The sequence below is a fragment of the Callithrix jacchus genome, chromosome 2, assembly GCF_049354715.1.
Source record: "Callithrix jacchus isolate 240 chromosome 2, calJac240_pri, whole genome shotgun sequence".
NCBI classification, from domain to species: Eukaryota; Metazoa; Chordata; class Mammalia; order Primates; family Cebidae; genus Callithrix; species Callithrix jacchus.
In genome coordinates this window covers 77,324,154-77,349,466 of record NC_133503.1, presented here as the reverse complement: position 1 = coordinate 77,349,466, position 25,313 = coordinate 77,324,154, and the positions used below count along the sequence as shown (strand labels likewise).

Genomic DNA, 25,313 nt, shown 5'->3' with positions numbered 1-25,313 from the left:
CTGGCTCTTGAATGTTGACTGGGTAAACAACGAAATGAAGGCAGAAATAAAGAAGTTCTTCGAAACCAATGAGAACGAAGACACAACGTGCCAGAACCTCTGGGACACATTTAAAGCAGTCTCTAGAGGAAAGTATATAGCAATAAGTGCCCACATGAGGAGAATGGAGAGATCCAAAATTGACACCCTATCGTCAAAATTGAAAGAGCTAGAGGAGCAAGATCAAAAAAACGCAAAACCCAGCAGAAGACAAGAAATTACTAAGATCAGAGCTGAGCTGAAGGAGATTGAGACACGAAAAACCCTTCAAAAAATCAATAAATCCAAGAGCTGGTTTTTTGAAAAGATCAACAAAATAGACAGACCACTAGCCAGATTGATTAAAAAAAAGAGAGAGAACAACCAAATAGATGCAATAAAAAGTGATAAAGGGGAAATCACCACAGATTCCACAGAAATTCAAACCATCATCAGAGAATGTTACAAACAACTCTATGCGCATAAACTAGTAAACCTGGGAGAAATGGATAAATTCCTGGACTCCTGTGTCCTCCCAAGCCTAAACCAGGAGGAAGCTGAAACTATGAATAGACCAATAACAAGGTCTGAAGTCGAGGCAGCAATTAAGAGCCTACCACACAAAAAAAGCCCAGGTCCAGACTGGTTCACAGCCGAATTCTACCAGACACACAAAGAGGAGCTGGTACCATTCCTTCTAAAACTATTTCAAACAATCCAAAAAGAGGGAATCCTTCCCAAATCATTTTACGAGACCAACATCATCCTGATACCAAAACCCGGCAGAGACCCAACGAGAAAAGAAAACTTCAGGCCAATATCCATGATGAACATAGATGCAAAAATCTTCAATAAAATATTGGCAAGCCGATTGCAACAGGAAATCAAAAAGCTTATTCATCATGATCAAGTAGGATTCATCCCGGGGATGCAAGGCTGGTTCAACATACGCAAGTCTATCAACGTAATTCACCACATAAACAGAACCAAAAACAAAAACCACATGATTATCTCAATTGATGCAGAGAAGGCATTTGACAAAATTCAACAGCCCTTTATGCTAAAAACCCTCAATAAACTCGGTATCGATGGAACGTATCTCAAAGTAATAAAAGCTATTTATGACAAACCAACAGCCAATATCATACTGAATGGGCAAAAACTGGAAGCATTCCCTTTGAAATCTGGCACTAGACAAGGATGCCCTCTCTCACCACTCCTATTCAATATAGTACTGGAAGTTCTAGCCAGAGCAATCAGGCAAGCAAAAGAAATAAAGGGTATTCAAATAGGAAAGGTGGAAGCCAAATTGTCTCTATTTGCAGACGACATGATAGTATACCTAGAAGACCCCATCACCTCAGCCCAAAAACTCCTGAAACTGATAAGCAACTTCAGCAAAGTCTCAGGATATAAAATCAATGTGCAAAAATCACAAGCATTCGTCTACACCAATAACAGAGTTAAAGAAAGCCAAATCAAGAGCAAACTGCCATTCGCAATTGCTACAAAAAGAATAAAATACCTTGGAATACAACTCACAAGGAACGTAAGGGACCTCTTCAAGGAGAACTACAAACCACTGCTCAACGAAATCAGAGAGGACACAAACAGATGGGGAAACATTCCATGTTCATGGTTAGGAAGAATTAATATCGTGAAAATGGCTATACTGCCCAAAGTAATTTACAGAATCAACGCTATCCCCATCAAGCTACCATTGACTTTCTTCACAGAACTGGAAAAAACCACCATGAACTTCATATGGAACCAAAAGAGAGCCCGCATAGCCAAGTCAATTCTAAGCAAAAAGAACACAGCGGGGGGCATCACACTACCGGATTTCAAACTATACTACAAGGCTACAGTAATCAAAACAGCATGGTACTGGTACCAAAACAGAGATATAGACCAATGGAACAAAACAGAGGCACCGGAGGCAACACAACATTCATATAACTATACAATCTTCGATAAACCTGACAAAAACAAGCAATGGGGAAAGGATTCCATGTTTAATAAATGGTGTTGGGAAAACTGGCTAGCCATGTGCAGAAAGCAGAAACTGGACCCCTTCCTGACACCTTACACTAAAATTAACTCCAGATGGATTAAAGACTTAAACATAAGACCTGGCACCATAAAAACCCTAGAAGGAAATCTAGGCAAAACTATCCAGGACATAGGAGTAGGCAAGGACTTCATGAACAAAACACCAAAAGCATTGGCAACAAAAGCCAAAATAGACAAATGGGACCTAATGAAACTCCACAGCTTCTGCACGGCAAAAGAAACAGTCACTAGAGTGGATCGGCAACCAACAGAATGGGAAAAAATTTTCGCAGTCTACCCATCTGACAAAGGGCTGATATCCAGAATTTACAAAGAACTCAAACGGATTTACAGGAAAAAAACAAACAAGCCCATTCAAAAGTGGGCAAAGGATTTGAACAGATACTTTACGAAAGAAGACATATATGAGGCCAACAATCATATGAAAAAATGCTCATCGTCACTGGTCATCAGAGAGATGCAAATCAAAACCACATTGAGATACCATCTCACGCCAGTTAGAATGGCGATCATTAAAAAATCTGGAGACAACAGATGCTGGAGAGGATGTGGAGAAAAAGGAACACTTTTACACTGTTGGTGGGAGTGTAAATTAGTTCAACCATTGTGGAAGACAGTGTGGCGATTCCTCAAGACCTTAGAAATAGAAATTCCATTTGACCCAGCAATCCCATTACTGGGTATATATTCAAAAGACTATAAATCGTTCTACTATAAGGACACATGTACACGAATGTTCATTGCAGCACTGTTTACAATAGCAAAGACCTGGAATCAACCCAAATGCCCATTGATAATAGACTGGATTGGAAAAATGTGGCACATATACACCATGGAATATTATGCAGCAATCAGAAATGATGAGTTCGTGTCGTTTGTAGGGACATGGATGAATCTGGAGAACATTATCCTCAGCAAACTGACACAAGAACACAAAATGAAACACCGCATATTCTCACTCATAGGTGGGTGATGAAAAATGAGAACACATGGACACAGAAAGGGGAGTACTAAACACTGGGGTCTATTGGGGGGAAAAGGGGAGGGCCAGTGGGAGGGGGAGTTGGGGACGGATAGTCTGGGGAGAAATGCCAAATGTGGGTGAAGGGGAGAAGAAAAGCAAAGCACACTGCCATGTGTGTACCTACGCAACTGTCTCGCATGCTCTGCTCATGTACCCCAAAACCTATAATCAAATAAAAAATTAAAAAAAAAAAAAGAAAAAAGAAAAAAAAAAATAAAAATCCATGGAATTGCAAACATCCTCTTGGTTTGAAAATATATTTTAGCAGATCTGTCATCTAAATGGAAATACATAGAAGCAGAAGTTACTCTACTTTTAGGCTGGGTGCGGTGGCTTACATCTATTATCCCAGCCCTTTGGGAGGCTGAGGTGTGAGGATTGCTTGAGCCCAGAAGTTTTAGACCAGCCTGGGCAGTATAGTGAGGCCTTGTCTCTACAAAAAATAAAAAATCAGCCAAGTGTGGTGGCACACACCTGTGGTCCCAGCTACTTGGGAGACTGAGGTGGGAGGATCACCTGAGCCCAGAAAGTCAAGGCTGCAGTGAACTGTGATCATGCCACTGCACTCCAGCCGGGGCAATAGAGAGAGACCTTATCTCAAAAAAAATTTTTTTTAATTCACAAAGCCTTCTTAATGGGCTAGATTTTGGATCCAGGGTGAAGTTAAACTTATACATCAGTACTGAAATAATGTTAACAAGACTGTGTATTTATATTCCTACTCAAGAAGATTGGATGGAGGAAATAAGTGATACTGTTCTTTGAGCTTATAAAACTTAACAGTATTTATCCAATTCATTGGCCAAAGACTGCCACTTCCCTTGGTTTAGAGTTTGGGTGAGATAAGAAATATTCATATCTGCTTAAATAAACATTCCAGGTTCTGATTTTTAATTAAGGGCAAAAAAGTAAACTTTTCTTTCTTCTGATATTCCTTGGACATATGCTTAAATCTTAACACATCATTTTCCTATATGTTAGGGGACTTGTCTTCTGGATTATAGAATCAGGGTCCTGAATTCATGCCTTGTTTTACTGCCCAGATTTGTGACACTGAGGATGTGTGCATTAACTTCACCATTAGGTCTTCATCTGTACAACTATACAAATTACTGTCATTTCTTCTTTCCAGGTTTAGAGTCATGGCTTTGGAGAAAGCAAAAGGGAGGAATTTAATTTCACTTAATGTTCAGGCCTCCGTGATCCTGTAATGTGGTTGTAACTGATTTATAGTTGGCAAAGCTTATAAATATATGAGTTTTCCTTCCAGAATCTATAAATAAGTGATTTATATTTCGCCACTTGGGACAAAAATGTTAGCATCTCTTTGAACACAGTCAGATTGATACATCTTTAGTTTCTGATCTTTTCATTTCAAGAATGGCTCTTTTCCTTCATTCTACCACTCTACTTCTTAAACTTTATATCCATTCTTTTTGCAAACATTGTCTACATTTGTTGACTCTGCTGCTTTCCTTTCACTCACCTCTTTACCTCCTGTAATCTGATTTCTACCCACACTACTTTACTGAAACTGCTGTAGCCAGGGCCACGCTGTGTTTGCTGCACAGTCTAAGGAATAGTCTTCAGTCTTTCCTGTCTCAGGAAACTGCTACCCACTTTCTCCTTGAAACAGTCTCCAGTGACACCACATTTAACTGATTTTCTTCTTCTACTTCCTTTAAAAGCCAAACCTTTGTAGACCTTTCTTTTTCTACCCATGATTTAAATGCTGTTCTTACTCAAAAGACTCTGTTGAGCCCACTTTGCTTCTCATGATACTGTTTTCCCTAGAGACTATTCATTGCTTTAGTCATAATCCAATGACTGCAAAAGTTCTCCTTGGTGTCAGATCTATACATCAAACTGCTATTGGGCATCTTCACTTGACTACTATAATAGTCTGCAAGTGATATAAACCCACTTCATTATAACTTCAGGCTAAAGAGGGAGATGTTGCCTTACAAAACTAAACTTCTGGTGCACAGGTGAAACTGATTTTAGGAATGCCTAGAATCGGAGATTCATGTCATCTTGACTTCCCACTTCTCTTTTGCCTCTGCTTGTCAGCATTATTATCTCAAAACTATCTACCACATGAGGTATAGGATGTTATTGACTAAGGACATCTTTGAAATCAACAGCTTGGCAGTCAGAAAGAAAAAATAGGTTTAACTCTTTGTCCAACTGCAGATAGAAAATTGCCTGACAAAGATTCTGATATACTCAGCTTGGTTTGCCACAGTGGGGTGTATAGTATTTTGACCAACACATGTTCTGATGATGACATGGGAGTGGTAGCAATGTAATAGCTCAATTCACAGACGAAAGCCTAACTTAACCCCAACCCATTTTTCATGTACAGTTCTAATTCCAGTGGGTAAGGTGATAATTTTATTTATGGTTTTTGATGAACTGTACCTGTTTATCTCCTTAGAGTTCATTGCTCTGTCAATTACTGTCTGAGTTGTCTGTGAGAATAAGGGACTCAACTGAAGAAACTTATATGAAAATTTCTTGTAATTAGAAACGTATATGTGGCAGTCATGTTGTAATTAGTGATTTTAAAAAATTAACTCATTAAAATAATCAATACTTTTATAGCCATAAAATAGGATGCCGAATGAAGGCAAAGATTTCTGTCTGCTTTCGCTACTATACCTAGAACTTAACACTCAAAAAGTTGCTCAAAAATAACTTGTTGAATGAATATCAGTTTGTTAAAATCTTGATTTTTTTTTCAGTGTTTACTTTTTTTGGGTAATATTTATTTTAAGAAATAAAAGTTTTCAAGAATAAGTAAAGTTAACTTTTTTTTACTTTTTCTTTTTTTTCCCTAGACTATCTGTTTTAGTCCCTGGGTCAAGACAACAATTTTTTACCTTCTTGGTGATTCAGAAAGGAATCTCTGTAGAACCAGAAGCAAAGAAAAAAACAATTTGAATTTTTCATTATTAAATTGACTGTGTAAGATAATTGACTTCCAGGAACAAAACACAGTGAAATAATAAAATTTCATCTTGGCATCACTGGATATACATCGTATTGAGGAGCGTATTTTGTGGAACTTCCTGAATTGAGATTTGGAACCTTCATTGGTGCTCATTTACACTGTGGACTGTAAGCATGAGTGAATTCTGGTTGTGTTTCAACTGCTGTATTGCAGAACAGCCTCAGCCTGTAAGTATGAAGTATGTGGATACATCAGGTGGGGTGCTTATTAAACATACTATTGGTTCTCAAACTGAGAATTGGGATCCTAACAGTAATTGCAAAGCAGTGCAAGCGAATACAGCAGAGAATAGTTCAGTGGGACTCAACATAGGTAAAAAAAAAAAAAAAAAAAAAAAAAAAAAGAATGTTTTTAAAGTAAATACTGTATGTCAAGAACTTTGCTAGATTATTCATTTTACATTCCTGAGGATGTATTCTTCTGTCAGATAGCTTCTGGAGGAACAATGAGAGAGAAAGGAGACAATAACCTAAGGTAAAACAGATGCATCAGCCTTGGAAGTCAGTGAGTGGAAGATGTGGCAGCCAGATGCCATCATATTATTCTCAGCTTACCATCTCATTTTCCTCAGATTAATCCTCTGAGGAGCATATCATTGTCCTTATTTTTCAGTTGAAGCAGGTTCAGTTTTTTGCCTAAAGTCATATAGATGATAAGTGATATTGACTGACTTCTTGGTGTATGCCCTGTTTTTCTGTCCTCTAATGTATGCACATATTGTTACCTCTACCAAAATCCTGCCCTCCAACCTCCAAATTCCCTTCCTTCCTTCCTTCCCTCCTTCCATTCCTCCCTCCCTCCCTTCCTCTCTTTCTTTCTCTCTCTCTGTCCCCCTCCCTCCCCGCTCCCTTCCTCCCTCCCCTCCTTTCCTTTCCTTTCCTTTCTTCTTTTCTTTCCTTTCACTGTGCCTGTCCGTCTTCAGAGTTTCACTCTTGTTGCCAAGCTAGAGTGCAGTGGCATGATCTCGGCTCACTGCAACTTCTGCCTCCTGGGTTCAAGTTGCAGTAAGCCAAGATTACACCATTACACTCCAGCCTCGGCCTCCCTCTGTAGCTGAGGATTACAGACACGCACCACCATGCTCCACTAATCCTGAGGTCAGGAATTCGAGATGAGCCTGACCAATGTGGTGAAACCCTGTCTCTACAGAAAATTCAAAATTTAGTTGGGTGTGGTGACAAGCACCTGTAATCCCAACTACTCAGGAGGCTGAGGTAAGAGAATCACTTGAACCCAGGAGACGGAGATTGCAGTGAGCCAAGATCACATCATTGCACTGCAGCCTGGGCAACAAGAGGAAAACTCTGTCTCCAAAAATAAAAATAAAAAAGAATTTTCAGTAATTCAATTAGAAGCCTTGCATATATCTTCGTTTATATAGGTCTTTTAATATTCTTTTTGTAAAGTGCTAAAACTTCATGACATAAACTTGCTCATTTCTTGTTAGACTTGTTCTAGTTATGGCTTTTACTGTATTTCCTAGCTGGTTATTACTAGTGCATAGGAATCTAATAATTCTTATATGCTAATTTTTTATCCAGACACCTCACTGAATGCTTGTGAACACTTGAATTAGTTTGTTTGTTTGTTTATTTTTGAGACGGAGTCCCTCTCTGTCACCCAGGCTAGAGTGCAGTGGCATGATCTCAGCTCACTGCAACCTCCACTTCCTGAATTCAAGTGATTCTCTTGCCTCAGCCTCCAGAGTGACTAGGATTACAGGCACGCACCACCACGCCCAGCTAATTTTTGTGTGTTATTAGTAGAGATGGGATTTCGCCATGTTGGCCAGGCTGGTCTCAAACACCTGACCTCAGGTGATCTGCCCACCTCGGCCTCTAGAGTGCTGGGATTGAGCCGTGAGCCACTACTCCTGGCCGAATTAGTTTAATAGTTAGCTGAAATGCATATATCTTACAGATGTCTCCAAATAGTGACTTTTTAAATCATTTTCTATTTAAATTATTTATCCTTTTGGAATCTTAGCTGAATTTTCTAAGACCTCCAGTATAATGGTCAGTATTGCCAGTGATAGCTGAACATCCTTACTTATCCTGATTTTTTATAATCTGTGATACTGTTAGAGATGACATTTTCAGTAGTCAAGGATTTTCAGTAAGAACACTTGAGTCATACTGCCATATTGTTTTAAGTATGCCCTGTAATCTTTTTTTTTTTTTTTTTTAACCTGTTATACTGGGTAAAAGGAACCAAGGTAAATAGGCCCTTAGTGTGGTGTTTATCTGGTTAGGGCTTAGGCCATTTTTATTATTTGCTATAGCTATAGGTGTTGGAGGATAAAATTTCATCTGGTGTTCTTGTTTTTGTCCCTTGTCTTTGTCCCTTGTCTTTGTGTTTCTCTAGAGACTTCTTAAATAAGATCTGAGACATGCTGTTGTTTCATTTGCAATCCCCTATTGTACAGGAGCCCTGTAGATGTGGTGGTAAGGTGTTAGGGAGAAGGGAGACATTATGTATTGCTATGATTATGTCTCAGTCTTTCAGTGAGCTGGTGCATATGATCTGTGATATGCTTCTCAGTTTTTTTTTTTACCCCTTAAGTGAGGCAAAAAAGGGTAGAGGAGACTGGATATTTCCCTTCTCCCCAAGTTTGTTTTTGTAAAAACCTAGTTGATTAGGCTCTGGTAAAATAGTTTCTCTTCAAAGCAAACCTTGTTAAGAACAGAATGCTCTGGTGTATTTTAGTATGGCTGCCCTTCCCTTCTTTTTGCTGAAACACAAATTTTTCTCTGATCTTCATGTGGGAACCTGGTAGGGTTCCCTGAGGAAAAACCCACAAAGTATAGGGGTTCCCTAAGACTAGTTTCCCCTTGAGTCTTAAACTCGTTCACGCTGAGCATCCTGCTATTCATCAATTACAGTTTAGGTTTTCCTACACTGATACTGGATCCTTGACGGTTTCTGCTTGTTGATTTCTCTGTGTCCACTTGCCTGTTGCTGTAGTTTTAGGGGAAGTAGTTTTCTCTGTGACCTCACTTCTCTGATGGATCTAAGAAGAGATATTGTCAGTTTGATCGGCTTTGTTTTTGTTATGTGGATGAGAATGATGACTTCCAAGCTCCTTATATGCCAGATCAGAAACCAGAAGTCAAGTTGCCATATTTTAAAACTTTACTTACTGTCAGTATTCACAGGGTATATAATAAAGTGAATTCTCTTCAATATATTATAAATGGATACTTACCAAATAGCTAAAACAGGAAGATACAGATTAGGTATTTAAATAGCAGGAGCATAAGGCGCTGGAGTTACGAGACATCAGAAATATGTTTTCTGCTACACAAAGGATTTGTAACTTGAGTTTCTCTCATAGTGAAATGGGAAAAGTTCCCTTGTCCCCCTTGGAGGCGAGCAATAGCACCGTGGCTCGCTTCTTCAGTGCCCTGCAGCTCACACCTCAAGGTGAGCATACAGATGGGCAGGCTGTGGGACTCCAACCCCATGGCAGTGTCTAGGGGTGAATCTTCACAGCTGAAGCCCCAGTGGGCTTACAAGTGCTCTTTTAGTTTGCCATCTATAGGTGGCTTGTAACTAGCTCAATTAGACCCTCTGCTTTATCTCAAGGACAGGGCTTTTTCTGTATCCTGGGTTCTTGCTTTGGCATACCAGAAGAATCGGATCATATATGGGCCTGGAGAATGAGTGCAAAGTTTTACTGAGTGGAAGTAGCTCTCTGCCAATGGGGGAGCCAGAAAGGAGATGATTTTCCCTGAAGTTGGATCTCTTGGTGCCCCAGCTCTCCTCCAACTGCCCCAGCCAAAGACTGCCCCAGCCAAACTTTGCCTCATCTCACTGGTTAATGGTCTGCTGGCATGCTGGCATCTGTCAGTGTGCTCTTCTGCAGGCGTGCTCCCTCAGTGTCCTCTAGCCATCAGCCACTTGTGTCTTCTTCCACTGATGTGCTCCTCTCGATGTCTGGCTGCCTGTGTGTCTGCCCGCTAAGATCCTGGGTTTTTATAGGCCTAGGATGGGGGCATGGCAGGCCAGGGTGGTCTTGGAAAATGCGACATGTGGGTCCAAAAGCAGGAGTGCCTGTCCTCACCTATGTCTGTGGGAGTGGAGTCCTAGCCAGGGACCTGCCTTTCTCTACCCAGCACTTTCCTGTCCCCACTCCCATATCATTTAAAGGGACCATACTCTTCCCTTCCCAGCACTTCTGTATCAATACAACATTTAATATGGTGTTGTTGTTTAATGAGTACATATTTATGTGAAATATTCCACAAAAATTCTATGGACATCTGATTTCTTACCTTTTTGATTCCTGAGAAAAGTTACACAAAACTTAATGGGGGTTTGTGGTCACTATAATGGAGGAATAGCTTGCTTGTTGGCATCAGGAAGTAGATGTAAAGAATCACTAATAATTTTTGTTTCTTTATGTTATACAAAACATACCCTGGGCATTCTAAGCAGTATTAAGGCTGCCTTATCTGAAAGCTGCTTGGTCATCTGCTAAAGTTTTCTTTTCTAAAGTATTTACTGAAACAAATTGCTGCATGCCAACTCTCCCACTCATTCTCTGTCACCCCCTGCTCTTGCACATTCCATGTGTGAGGAAAGGAACAACCCAATATTAGGAAGAAAATAGAATGCATTTTTCTGAGTATAGTAGAATAATCATTTTTCTCTTCCTACTCCTTCATTTTAATGTAGTACAATACGGAGTATACTGGAGCCCCAATGTTTTGAACTGTGATAATCCAAAACATTAACTGACTATAAATGCTGTAGTTACTGTGGCCAGATATAACTAAGGTTTTAATTGGATGGTTGCTGCCTTGTAATTTAATTTTTTAAAAAGATTTGTTAGCTGTTGACACAACTATAGTGAATTCTTCACCAACTTATGGAGCATCAGAGTACTGGCAGACTTCTAAGGTAGCTTTAAAAACAAGGAACCCTGATTTATAGAAGAAAAACCACTTTTCTATTAATTTTATTTGCCTTCTCATCTAATGTTTTCTCACATAGCACCGATTTTTTTTTTGGTTACTTTGTTTTTGTTCCTGGCTTTTTTTTTTTGTCTAGGCTGGAGTGCGATGGTGTGATCTTGGCTCACTGCAACATCCACCTCCTGGGTTCAAGTGGTTCTCCTGCCTCAGCCTCCCAAGTAGCTGGGATTATAGGCAGCCACCACCATGCCCAGCTTATTTTTGTATTTTTAGTAGAGATGAGGTTTTGCCTTGTTAGCCAGGCTGGTGTCAAATTCCTGACCTCAGTTGATCCTGCCTGCCTTGGCCTCCAAAAGGGCTGGGATTACCAGCATGAGCCACTGTGCCCGGCCTTTTTTGTTTTTTGAGAGGGAATCTTACTCTATCTCATGAGCTGGAGTACAGTGGTTCTATCTCATCTCATTGCAACCTCCGCCTCCTGGGTTCAAGCAATTCTCCTGCCTTAGCCTCCCAAGTAGCTGGGATTACAGGCATGCACCACCACACCCAGTTATTTTTGTATTTTAGTTGAGACAGAGTTTCACATTTTTGGCCAGGCTGATCTTGAACTCCTGACTTCAAGTGATCCACCCGCCTCAGCTTCCCAAAGTGCTGGGAATTAAAGGCAAGAGCCACCATGCTTGGCCTTTGAATGTGTTATTTTGGACATGTATGCAGTTACTGTACATTTGTAACAATAACACTCAGGTATTTCTACAATGATCTAGGTAGTAGTGAGATAACAGTGAGTGCAACAGATGTCATCTCTACTGTCATGGCTCTTTAGTGGAGGACATATATACTGTACAAATAGGTGTATATGATATCAGGTGCTCTGTGGAAAAAGAAAGCAAGAAAAAAGCGAATGATGTGGGAGAATTGGGGATATTAATCTGTATAGTGTGTTCAGGGAAGGCCTCTCAGATTAAGTGCTATATAGGTACAAGTTTAAGGGAGTAAGCTACACAGACACCTAGGGCCCAACATTTTACTCAGAGGGACTAGTAAATGCAAGGTTGGGTGTGTGAGCAGAACATCAGAGAAGGCAGAGTGGCTGTGAGGCATGGGGCCAATGGTGGGAATGAGGTCAAAGAGGTAACCAAGGGCCAGTTCATGTTTGGCCCTCCAGGTCATGAAAAGACTTTGTTTTTTATTCTTGTGAAACAGGAAATCATCGAATGGTTTAGAGCAGCAAACCAAAGTATGTGGAAGAACACATACTTTTTCTAGTGGTTTGACTTACTATATGCTCAGACTGAGAGCACTGACAAACCATACTGCACACTGTAGGCCAGTAAGCTACCTCACTCCTTCATGCACACTCAGTCTCTTCAGCTGTCTGGAGCTGAGTATGGAATCTGTTCTGCAGTAAGGTTGTTTTTGCCCTCCAGTGGCTTTTCTTTCTGCCGTTTGTTTAGATGCATGGTTTTAACCTATAATGGAGTTCGGCATGAGGATGTGTGCAAGTGATGGTGCTGGACTAGCCACAGTGAAACAAAGGAAGTGCACTGTGCTTGGTGTTTAGACAGTTCAAGGTTTCTTCAAGGGAAGTGGCTGAGGAAACTGAGTGGGGATAAATCAGACAGCTAGGGATTGCTATAAGACCTTAGATATTTTAGAAAACATCAAAATCATTACTGCAGCCTCAGAGAATGAGCCAAGAATTCCGTGAAAGGTGGCTAGAGGAAACTAGCTGAGGGCACTCCATGAGGGGATTTATGTAAAACAGAAGAGCGATTGCTCAAATATGATGGATCTTCATAGCCACTATGCTGTAATAACTTCAGATGGCACAGATTTATATAGAACTTCCATTTTCAGGAACCACATTTTATACCCTAAATTAGGTATGAGTATAGTAAAAGTGTCATCTTTTTTCCTTTTTCTGAAAACACAAATGTGCATGTTCCTGATTTAATTTCACACAGAATCACATTATAAAACTGTAGTCATCTCAAAACACTTGACTAAATGAATTTACTTAATTAAAGAAGAAAATTAGTCTTATCAGTTGAGAAATGAAAAATAACCTGACTTTTTAGAAAAACATCATGGAAGACTGATTCAAATGTTTTAACTGTGCTACTAAACCTAGAAATTCTAAAGACTAATATACTGGAACTACCTCCCCTGCCTTAGGACTGACTACCCTATTTTCTTGTAGATATACTCACTTTGGAATGTAGTAGATGGTATTCATTGTATATTGTACTTCTTCAGCTCCTTTAATTTAACTGGAGAACGTTTGAATTTGTCTATATGTACTCGAAAACAAACTAGAAAGGCTCTTTTCAAAACCGTGAAACAGACAGGTTCTGGTATTCCAATACTGTTGTCTGTGCCCTTAACCAATTAGGAACTGTTGGTAAGCTAGTGTCCATAGCATTCAGTATGAGTTCAAGATGGGGAAAAGAGGTAAGAAGGCAGTAGAAAGCTGTTTATGTTTTGAAAGTATAATGCTTTTATAAGTTTGTAAATGTTAGAAAAGGAATTTTGCTTTAATGCTTTTCAGTTCAGATTGGAGGTGTATTGTTTTTGTTTCTGTTTTTTAACTACATATTTCAAGAGAAAGCAAGCAATTTCTTAGTAAACCATGTGGTTGTTGCAATTTTTAGTTACTTAAAATGTGACATCAGCAAAAGTAATCAATAATAGTCTTTAAAACAAAAATTACATCTTTTTTCAAACTGTAATATATTTGATACAAAAAATAGAAAACAGGTCAGGTGCAGTGCCTTGCACCTGTAATCCCAACACTTTGGGAGGCTGAGATGGGAGGATTGCTTGAGCTTAGGAGTTCAAGACCAGCCTGGGCAACATAGTAAGACCCTGTCTCTACAAAAAATTTTTTAAATTAGCTGTGTGTGGTAGTATGTGCCTGTAGTCCCAGCTACTTGGGAGGCTGAGGTAGGAGGATTGCTTAACCATGGGAGGTTGAAGCTGTAGTGAGCCAGGATTTCACCACTGCACTCTGGCCTGGGCAACAGAGTGAGACCCTGTCTCAGAAAACAGATTATGTATCTATATAACATGTAATGATATACAACAATAAACAGATTTAAACTCCTACCCAATACAAATGGCCTCTTGGTGGACATTTTAGTAGTTTCTAGTTTTAAGTTTTTTTCTATTAGAAAGTATGCTGTAAATTCTTATACATATCTCACTATATACATGACTTTGAGTATACTTGTTTCTGTAGCATATATATCTAAAAGTGGAAATACTGAGTTGTGGGGTGTGGGCATGATCAATTTCATAAGATAGTGCCAAGTTATTTTGCAAAGGGATAATTGCTCCCACATTAATGTGGTATGGTTATACTTTCATAACATCTTCATTAATGCTTGATGTTTTCTCACATTTTAATTTTTGTCAGTCTGGTGGGTAAGGTGGGATTTCATTGTATTGTTCTTTTCTGGTTGCTAGTGAGGTTAAGCAAAGCACTTCTTCATGTGTTTGTGGCTCAGCATGGTTTCCTCTTGTGTGAAAGACATGCCTGTTTATGTCTTTTGTATATTTAAAAACTTTCTTATTTATTCATAGACTTCCCTTTTATGTTCTGAATACAAATTCTTTATTGGTTATGTGTGACTTAGCAAAGTACCTCTTTTGGCTTATATTTTTGTGCTTAAGAATGTTTTCTTACCTCTCGGTCATAAGGATAATTCACCCAAATTTCCCTGTAAAAGTGGAATAATTTTGCCTTTTACATAGAAGCCTTGAAGAGATTTTTGAAGAAGGGATTTAATTATATTATTTTCCATATGGGGAACCCTCTGTCCCACAGCGACTTAATAAGAAGTCTTTGCCTTCCCCACTGGTATGCACTGTATATTAGCAGGCTTCTGTATATGCATGAGCCAGACTTTAGATTCTGTTTCACCATTTCTTCATCCTGATGCCAATACATGATGACACACAGTTTCTTCTCTTTGCATTAATATTGTTTTGATATCTGGGAGGTCAGATTCCCTTTGTCTTTGTTCACCTTTTGTAGTGTTTTGCCAGTCTTAGTCCTTGACTATTACATATCAATTTTAAAATTAGTTTGTCAGGTTTTTCAAAAGGCCTGTTGGGATTTCAGTTAGACCTGTATTGAATCTCTGTGTAATTCCCATTTGTGAAACTGGTGTGTCTTCATTTTTAAACTATTTCCATAAAGGCTTTTTTAATTAATAAGCTTTTAAACATATTCAGAAGTAGACAATAGTATAATGAACCCCATGTACCCATCTCTCAACTTGAAGAACTTTAATTCTTGTTTGATCTTCACCTTATTCCATCCACTTTATCCTTTCCTTTATTGTTTTAAAGCCAAATCTGAGACATTGTATCATTTTGTCCATAAATATTTCAGTATCCCTAAAAGATAAGGACTCACAATGTAACCACAATACCATTTTAATACCAAAAATTAATAATTTGAAAGGATTTATTTTACATATAAATGTACAGTATCATTATGAAACAGATATTATGAAGCACATATTACTCATTAAGAAATAGGATATTGCCGGCACCTCAGAAGCCTCCTTGTGTCCTTTCCAATTACACATATTCCTGTTCCAGCACCTGGAGGAACTACTGATTTTTATAGTAATCACTTCCTTGTTGTGTTTTATGATTTTGCCACATATATATGTATCCCTGAACTATATAATTTAGTTTGCCTGTTTTAACTTTAAATGGAATCATCACTGGTTGCAATCTTTTGTGTTTTCTTCTTTAATCCAGTGGTAGCTGGGACTACAGGGACGTGCCACTATGATGGACTAATTTTTGTATTTTTAGTAGAGACAGAGTTTCACCATCTTGGCCAGGCTGGTCTTGAACTCCTTACCTTGTTCAATCTACCTGCCTCAGCCTCCCAAAGTGCTGTGATTACAGGTGTGAGAATTTTTGTACTTTTAGTAGAGACAGTGTTTCACCATCTTGGCCAGGCTAGTCTTGAACTCCTGAGCTTGTGATCCACCTGCTGAAGCAGGCAGCCTCCAAAATGCTGGAATTACAAGCGTGAGCCACCATGCCTGGCCCCACTAGGTAGTTTTTTGATCCTCTCCCTCCTCCTACCCTCTGCCCTCACATTGATCTTGGTATCTGTTGTTCCCCTCTTTGTGTCCATGTGTACTTAATGTTTAGCTCCCACTTATAAGTGAGAACATGTGATATTATGTTCCTGTGTTAGTCTTCTTAGGATTATGGCCTCCAGGTTCATCCAGGTCGCTGAAAAGGACATGATCTAGTTCTTTTTTATGGCTGTGTGGTATTCCATGTTACACATGTATCACGTTTTCTTTATCCAATCTACCATTGATGAGCATTTAGGTTGATGCCATGACTTTGTGATTGTGAATAGTGCTACAGTGAACATATGTGTAGTTATAGTAAAATGATTTATGTTCCTTTAGGTATATACTCATAAGGAGGTGCTAGGTCAAATGATACGTCTGTTTTCACTTCTTTGAGAAATTGCCATATCGCTTTCCACAATGGCTGAACTAATTTACATTGCTACCAGCAGTGTATAAGTGTTCCCTTTTCCCTGCAGCCTTACCACCATCTATAATTATTTGACTCTCTCTATATATATAATATATATGAAAATTATATATATATATATTATATATATGAAATTTATATGTGTATATGGAAAAATTATATATATATAATTTTTTTTTAGACAGAGACTTACCCTGTTCTCCAGGCTGGAGTGGTATGATCTTGACTCACTGCAACCTCTGCCTCCCGGGTTCAAACAATGTGCCTCACTCAGCCTCAAGAGTAGTTGGGGTTACAGGGGTGTGCCACCACACCTGGCTAATTTTTTGTGTTTTTGTAGAGATGGTATTTTGCCATGTTGCCCAAGCTGGTGTCGAACTCCTGAATTCAGGCAATCCACTTACCTCAGTCTCCCAAATTACAAGGATTACAGGCATGAGCCACCCTGCCCAGCTGGACTTTTTAATAATAGTCATTCAGCTGTTAATCTTTAGAGCAGTGTTTCTAAACCATTAAGCCATCAGTATCACTTGAAATCTTGTTAGATATGCAAATTCAAGCCCCACCCCAAACTTGCCCAGTCTGAAATTATTTTGTGACTAGCGCTCAGAAACCTGTGTTTAACAAACCCTCTGAGGATTCTGATGTACACTACAGCTTGAGAACCACTGCTTTAGAGGTTCTACCCAATATAAAACTAAAACAGTGACAACAGTTAAAACCTCTTGGAGCACACAGCATTTCTATGAAACAGAAAATTAAGTCAGCAAATAAGTATTTTTTATGCAAAAATGTAAACTCCATTAGAATTGGCATTACATTGTTTACACCTTCCAAATATAATAGGTTCTTGAGAAATACTTGGCAATATATTAGAGAAGATAAACAATTTTTAGAGAACTGAGCTGACATTGTTTCTTTAAAAAAGCCTTTTATTCATTCAACAGTCATTTATTGTCTACTATGTGTCAGGCACAGCTACGGTTACAGAAGAACTCTTAGTAGTGCAGGAAAATCAAACTGTAAGCAAGTAAGTTACAATACGATGTTTTAAGTACTATAATTGAAATAGGAGCTGTGTGCTTTAAATGTTCAGAACAGGAAATATCCAACATCCTTAACTCAGAATGTTATGTTTGAGCTGGGTTTCAAAGAATGAGAAGACTGTTGCCAAGTAGGGAGAGACTTGGGGCAAGGGCATTTCATATAGTTTGTTAACATTACTACCATAAAAGGTATTTTCATTTTTTGTGTCAATGAATTCCACTAGGAAGATCATTTTTACCAAAAAATGTCAAATCCATTTTTTATATTATTACAACTTTTGTTAGCCTTTTTTTCCTGTACTGTGAACTAGATTGATTAACTTGGAAGCAGCTCATACACCCGGGGAACCACTGTCATTGGCATCATAGAAAAAATAACCACTTGTTTTAGAAATGCCTAGTTCCTAATTATAGTGTTAATATTTCAAAAACCTAATGTAGCTTATTTTAGAGGTTTCCAAACTTTCCCTAACAATTCTATAATTTGTTCATGGTGCCTCTAGGCCAAGAGAAATACTATATAGACTTGTTTGTTTATTTATATTTTTTGAGACTGAGTTTCACTCTTGTCGCCCAGGTTGGAGTGCAGTGATGCAATCTCGGCTCACTGCAACCTCTGCCTCCCAGGTTCCAGTAGTTCTCCTGCCTCAGCCTCCTGAGTAGCTGGGATTACAGGCGTGTGCCCTAACACCCTGCTAATTTTTGTATTTGTAGTAGAGATGGGGTTTCACCATATTGGCCAAACTGGTCTTGAACTACTGACCTCAGATGATCTGCCCTTCTTCAGCCTCCCAAAGTGCTGGGATTACAGGCGTGAGCCATGGTGCCTAGCCCAGATTTGTTTATTAACTAATTTGGTACAAACAACTTAGTAAAGATTTATGTCCCAATGACTTATTTGCCTTGAAAAAAATAGATATAAATTGAAAGGACAAATATTTTTAACTCTTAACCAGTTACGTACTTATGGTGTGTTTGTGCCTGTTAGGATTATACAACTTCTTAAACTGTGGAATCAGACTGAACACCACCACCTTTTCTGGTTCCATGTTGACTTTTGCATAGTGCTTGAGTTTTTTTCACAGCAACCACTGAAAACTCAGCTTCACAAAGATATGTTGTTATAAGGAATGTATGTTCTCATATTGAAGTTACAAATTATCTGAAGCTAGTAGTTCACACAGTATCAAACACACATTGAGCATCACTGTGTTTCCCTCAAATTGAAACTATCCTTTGGCACCCCTGGGTTTTGCTGGGATGCCTCAAGATGTAATTTGATAATAGTGGGCTTATTAGATATAATTTGTGGATGTAGGGATTCAGTTACACAACTCAGCTGACTTTCTCTAGGTCATGAAGTTGAGTCAGTAGCATAGCTTTCAACCTTTCATTTATTTGGCCACATTTGCATAATTGCTATGTTATACCCTGAAATTTCCAGCTTTTTCACTGTACCAGATGGCAGGTATCTTCATTTTCTTTATTCACTCTGTCTACTTCTAGAACTACCTCAGGCTGTACTATCTTGTACTCTTACTGTAGGCCTTGCCAAGACCTGGCCTTCATTTGCTTCTCAGTGATATGTTTGCACACTAAGCTGCCCAGAAAGTAGTCTTTGGGGAAGTTTTAACTTTTGAGTGATTAAGTTATTACCATTTTCTACAGGCTACAGTTGATCCACATGTTCGAAATGTGAGGGAGGTAGAATATGGTCATATACATAGTTGTTTAGATAAGGATGCAAACAAGGTTAACACAGTAGCAAATCATTTGAAATTAACCTGTTTCGCTCCTCATTGCATATACTCCAAATTATATTAGTTCGTTATCTTTAATAATTATGATATAATTATGAAAAAGTCATGGGAAGAGACATTTTGCCTAATGTCCCCTCCACACTAACATGACAGTTTATTTGGGTCTCTAGTGCTTTGCCTTATGTAGAATAAAGTTAATATTTTAAGGATGGTAAGTATTATTCAGATGGTTGACGGTCTTAACAAAGTTCCCTATAAAGAATTTGTTTCCAGGAAACACAGTGACTCTGCTACAGACAACAGTTAATACGTATCAGAGCAGAGTGCACCATTTCCTGTTTTTTTGTGGAGGTCCAACTTTGGAATTCCCCTTGTTTGCCCATGACTATTCTTTTTTTCTTCTTCTTCTTTTGAAACAGAGTCTCACTCTGTCACCCAAGCTGGAGTGCAGCAACATGATCTCAGCTGATTGCAGCCTTCCCCTTCACCCCTGGGGTTCAAGCAGTTCTCCTGCCTCAGCCTCTGGAGTAGCTGGGATTACAGGCACCTGCAACCATACTGGAGACAGGGTTTTTAGTTACATGACTAAGTTCTTTAGTGGCGATTTGCAAGATTCTGGTGCACTCATCACCAGAGCAGTATTACACTGCACCATATTTAAGGTCTTTTATCCCTCGCCCATGCCCCACTCTTCCAGAACCCCAAGCCCCAAAGTCCATTGTATCATTCTTTTGGCCTGGCTGATTTTTGTATTTTTAGTGGAGACAGGGTTTTGCCAGACTGGTCTTGAACTCCTGACCTCAAGTGATCCGCCCCCCTCAGCCTCCCAAAGTGCTGGGATTTTAGGCATGAGCCACCATGCCCAGCCACCCATGACTATTAATACAGCATACCAAACAAGTGTGCCATTCCTTAAATGTCCACATTGTGCCTGAAAATACTGTATTTTTATATTTTAGAATATTTAATTATATTTAAATACAGGTTTTTGATACAGTGTTACAGGAAAGAGTGTAAAGAACATCTCTACATATGTTTGGATCCACCTTTTCTGCCTTCTCAGGAACCTTGTAATGTTGACAGTCTATATTCTTTTTGTTCACTTTTTCTTTTTTCTTTTTCTTTACCTCTTTTACTGGATCTTTCTTATTAGAAATCGAACAGCCACTTTACAAAAGAAGACATACATGAGGCCAAGAAACATGAAAAAATGCTCATCATCACTGGTCATTAGAGAAATGCAAATCAAAACCACATTGAGATTCTGTCTCACGCCAGTTAGAATGGCGATCATTAAAAAATCTGGAGACAACAGATGCTGGAGAGGATGTGGAGAAGTAGGAACACTTTTACACTGTTGGTGGGAGTGTAAATTAGTTCAACCATTGTGGAAGACAGTGTGGCGATTCCTCAAGGCCTTAGAAATAGAAATTCCATTTGACCCAGCAATCCCATTACTGGGTATATATCCAAAGGTCTATAAATCGTTCTACTATAAGGACACATGCATACGAATGTTCATTGCAGCACTGTTTACAATAGCAAAGACCTGGAACCAACCCAAATGCCCATTGATGATAGACTGGATTGGGAAAATGTGGCACATATACACCATGGAATATTACGCAGCAATCAAAAATGATGAGTTCATGTCCTTTGTAGGGACATGGTTGAATCTGGAGAACATCATTCTCAGCAAACTGACACAAGAACAGAAAATGAAATACTGCATATTCTCACTCATAGGCGGGTGAAGAAAAATGAGAACACTTGGACACAGGGAAGGGAGTACTAAACACTGGGGTCTATTGGGGGGAATAGGGGAGGGCCAGCGGTGGGGAGGAGCTGGGGAGGGATAGCCTGGGGAGAAATGCCAAATGTGGGTGAAGGGGGGGGAAGGCAGCAAAACACACTGCCATGTGTGTACCTATGCAACTATCTTGCACGTTCTGCACATGTACCCCAAAACCTAAAATGCAATAAAAAAAAATTGAGCATAATGAATTCTCTGCCATCTTACAGGGGAAAATTCAGTCTGTACTCATTTCCTTTTCTCCCTTGAGCTACTGACTGTCTTCTTCCTGTCCAGAAGGCCAGATTTTTCTCCCAAGTTGTCTATTATCTTTCTCCATTTTCTACTTCTTAGACCTACCTTAATCCCCTCCAGTGTGTCTCGTCCCATTACTCCACTGACACGGCACTCACTAAGGTGCCCATTGACTTGATGTTGCTGAGTCCAGTGCATGTATTTCTGCTTCAATTGACCTTTCATCACCTTTCAGCTCTGTTGCCTGCCCCCTCTTGACACTTGCACACACATTCCTGATTTTCCTATTGACTTTCAGCGGGTTTCTTTCTGACCTCTTCTGATGGCTTCTTCTCTACCCAACCACAGTAATTTAGTTTGTCTAGGAATTCTCATTAACTTGGCTTTGTTAAGCTGGCCATTCTCTGTCTCCTATCTCCTGTTGGGATTCTTTTTAGAACCCAGTGAATTGCACACACTCTGCTGAAATCTGGTCTGTGCATATTTCTTAACTCCTCCCTCTCGCTCAGTTACCAAATCCAGCCTGCAACCAAATGCTGTTGATTTTATCTGCTGACCACTTCTCGAATCTATCTATTTCTTTCCATCTGTGTTATTAGTTGAATGCACATAATCCCTTTTCACCAACATTACTCTAATCACTTCTTTTGACCTCTTCTAACCTGTTTTCTACCTGTAGCTATTGTGGAATAGTCTTCTAAAGCTATTTGATCATGTTATTCCTCTGCTTTAAAAGACTTTCAGTTACTTCCCATTGTTCTTGGGAGGATCACACACTTCAGTCCTTCACAAACCCTATGTGATCTGGTTCTTGCTTATGTTACTATTTTCATCTTAGGTCTTTACCTTTACTATGCTCGCACAACACAGTTGCTCCTTTCAGTTTCTGGACAGCTGAGTTCCTTCAACCTTAGGGAGGGAAGAACTGGAAGCTTCTTTCATAACTCGCAAACAGATTAGATGCCATGAAGAAACCTTCCAATACTAAGTAAGGTCTGACTCCCAGCTGGGTGTAGTTCAAGTTGAAAGATATTCACTGTTTTCACATTTATGTATGTAAGTTACCTAACAACACAGTATGATAGAAGTAAGCTGAAGTCTTCCCCATCCTTTGCTTTTCAGTGTGAGGGTAGCTTCTTGGGAACTAGTTTTGTTATCAGCTTTTGGATATTCTCCCTCAGTAATCATGTGTGCTGAATTATTATTTGTGAGTGTGTTAATACTCCTCTTTCACAAGCATATCTATTCATTCTTTTTGGGTGAGATGGATGGTGGCCTGAGCACACCATGGTTTCTGTTCTCCCCCAACACAGTCCTGCAGTAACTCAACAGAATAAATCACTTAATTTGGGGTATAGACCAAGTGGAGCCTTTGGCAAGCTCTAAACACCCCCTTCCAGAGGAAATGATGCAGAATGAGAACTGTTAGGAGTTGCTTCTGCATGTTCACAGGACAAGGAATGATCTCAAGACGACTCCTAGTGGTCTGGAAGTAGGTCTGATTCTCTGGTATATGCCACCACCTCCTCTGCTTGAGAGGGCCCTCTGGCTGAGCCAAGTGGTTCTCTCTGCATATCAGAAGCAGTTATCTTTACATGTTGACTGCATAAGGCCTTGTAAAGAGTCTGGTGTCCTGCGGATGCCACTGTCCTATGAAACTGTGACAAGAACCTAGAAGCTTCCCTCTCTACCTGTCAGTCAAGGAGCTCACTGGGGAAGAAATCCCATAATTTGTCCTGCCCATATACTGAGAAAATGTATATCCTCTGAGGGTAAAGATTACATTTGGATATGCCAGGACAAACAGCTTCCTAATAAGGAAAATTTAGTAGAAAGGTAATATTATTAAGAGAAAAAGGCACAAAACTGTTAGCATCTTTTTTCCCTACTTACTCCTAAAAAAGATAAGCTAGCATTGTTTCTAAAGGGCAATTTACAGAATTATGCTTTATCATTCCAAACAAAAATAGTATGAAGAGAAGTATGTCGAATGGGGTGGTAGGACATAGACAAACTGAGTCTGTGAAAAAGATAGGGAACAGGGGAAAAGACCAGTGCCTTGCTGGGATGTAGCACTCCAGATCAAAGGATGGTTGTAGGTGTCATGTCTGCCATTAGGGGCAGGGAGTCTTTGTGTGAGGCACCTGTAAAGTGGCAGCAATATGCAAGGATCAGAGGCAGCAATATGCAAGGAAAAGATAGCAAGAAACCAGTGCACTATGCTAAGAAATAGAAAAAAAAAAAAACATAGACAAAAGCCTCTTGACTTTATGATACCATTTTAACCTGAAAGTTTTATATGATCCTATGGAACAGGGCCCTGAAAGACAGTTTCTTACCAACTTTCAAAAAAGGGCTGGAAGTAAAACTAAATATGTTCAAATAAAGACATGAGAATACTTTGTTCTCTACTGTTACAGACTTATAATTTATATAGTTAAGTGTTATTAGGGTAAAGAGTGAAAAACTATAATACAGCTTTTTCAGAGATTTAAAAAATATTACAATGACATGTCAAAACAAAGAGCCTCTGAAAAATAACCATAATGGAAAAATGAAGTTATGTGGCTACTACTGAAAAAATGTACAGCTGGGGTCAGCCGACTACCACTGGCAGGCCACATCTAGCCTGTCCCCTGTTTCTGTAAGTAAATTTTTACCAGAACACAGCTACACTCATTTAATTTCATATGATCTGTAGCTGCTTTCATGCTACAATAGCAGAGTTGAGTCAAAGCTACCATGGAGACTATATTGGCCTGCAAGCTTATAATATTTACTAGCATGGACCTCTGAAAAGGATCAAGTAGAGTTATTTTCCAATGCAGTGAAATTATGAATATCAATAAAGAATGAAAATATAAGAAACTTGGAAGATTATAGACACACACATTCAAATGTCCACATGGCAAGAACTCCAGAAATAGCAAAATGAACAAATGGAGCAATTATCAAGAACTGACAGAATAAAACTTTCCTAAGATACAGAAAACCTGTGTTTAGACAACTGTGTGCCATGCAGAATTAGTAGAAAGAAAACCCAACAAACTTGGAGATGGGCTAATGTCATTGCTGAATTCTAAAGATAAACATCAATATTTCAAAGGAACAACCTCAAGCGTTTTATTTATTTTTTATTTTTTGGTTTCTTATCTATGACAATATAAACGAGAGGAGAGTAAAACAAGGTATATGGACTTCTACAGTATATGCATGGACTCTCTGCTTTTGTGGTTTTGTAGAAAATCATGTTCTAACCCTGAGGAACTGTCATGTGGGACTTGTCTTGATAAAATTTTAGGGTTTATCAGGATCATGCCAGCATTTCAATAGATAAAGACATAAAAGTATTATGTTCAAAGGCAGATAATCCAACAAGTTTATAACTTGGCTTGGTTTTGAGGAAGCTGCAGTTTCAGGAGAAGTATACCATGGAAAGGGAAGTAAACTAGGGTAAGCAGAGGTCATAGTAAGACACTTACCCAGCTTGGCCAGTGGTCTTTCCCAATAAGATTATCATATCTAAAGGGTCATGGAAAACTCAGGAGAGATCTAAAATAATGTTCATGTCTGGAAAAATCTTAGATAGTCAGTGAAACACAGCAGTAGGGTAAGGAACTATCTCTAAGGGGTAGATGAGCATATTGATCAGAACAGGGACACCAGCTGGTGGCTGGTGGCTAAAATTACTGGAAAATGGGGCCCAGCACCCCATGAGAAGTGGTTGTCAAAAATTAGGAAGAGTCAGCCAGGCGCAGTGGTGCATGCCTGTAACCACAGCTGCCTGGGAGCTGAGTTTTGAGGATTGCTTGAGCCCAGTTCAAGACCAGCCTGGGTAACATAGTGAGACTCCATCTCAAAAAAAAAAAAGTGTA

At 39.2% G+C, this 25,313-nt stretch overlaps 1 protein-coding gene across 16 annotated transcripts in view; it reads left to right on the top strand.

The window, feature by feature from the left end:
* CDC42SE2 (CDC42 small effector 2) overlaps nucleotides 1-25,313 on the top strand; it is a 106,166-nt gene that overhangs the window by 69,754 nt on the left and 11,099 nt on the right. For 10 of the 16 annotated variants that reach the window (XM_078364931.1, XM_008991559.4, XM_002744625.5 and 7 more), the window contains one exon: nucleotides 5,956-6,295. The exons of 5 other annotated variants lie outside the window; for them this stretch is intronic. In XM_078364931.1, the coding sequence (XP_078221057.1) occupies nucleotides 6,242-6,295 (54 nt within the window). In that variant the 5' untranslated portion in view covers nucleotides 5,956-6,241. Of the gene's footprint in view, nucleotides 1-5,955; nucleotides 6,296-25,313 lie in introns of those variants that run through there. One more of the 16 variants, XM_054252584.2, reaches the window with a different exon arrangement.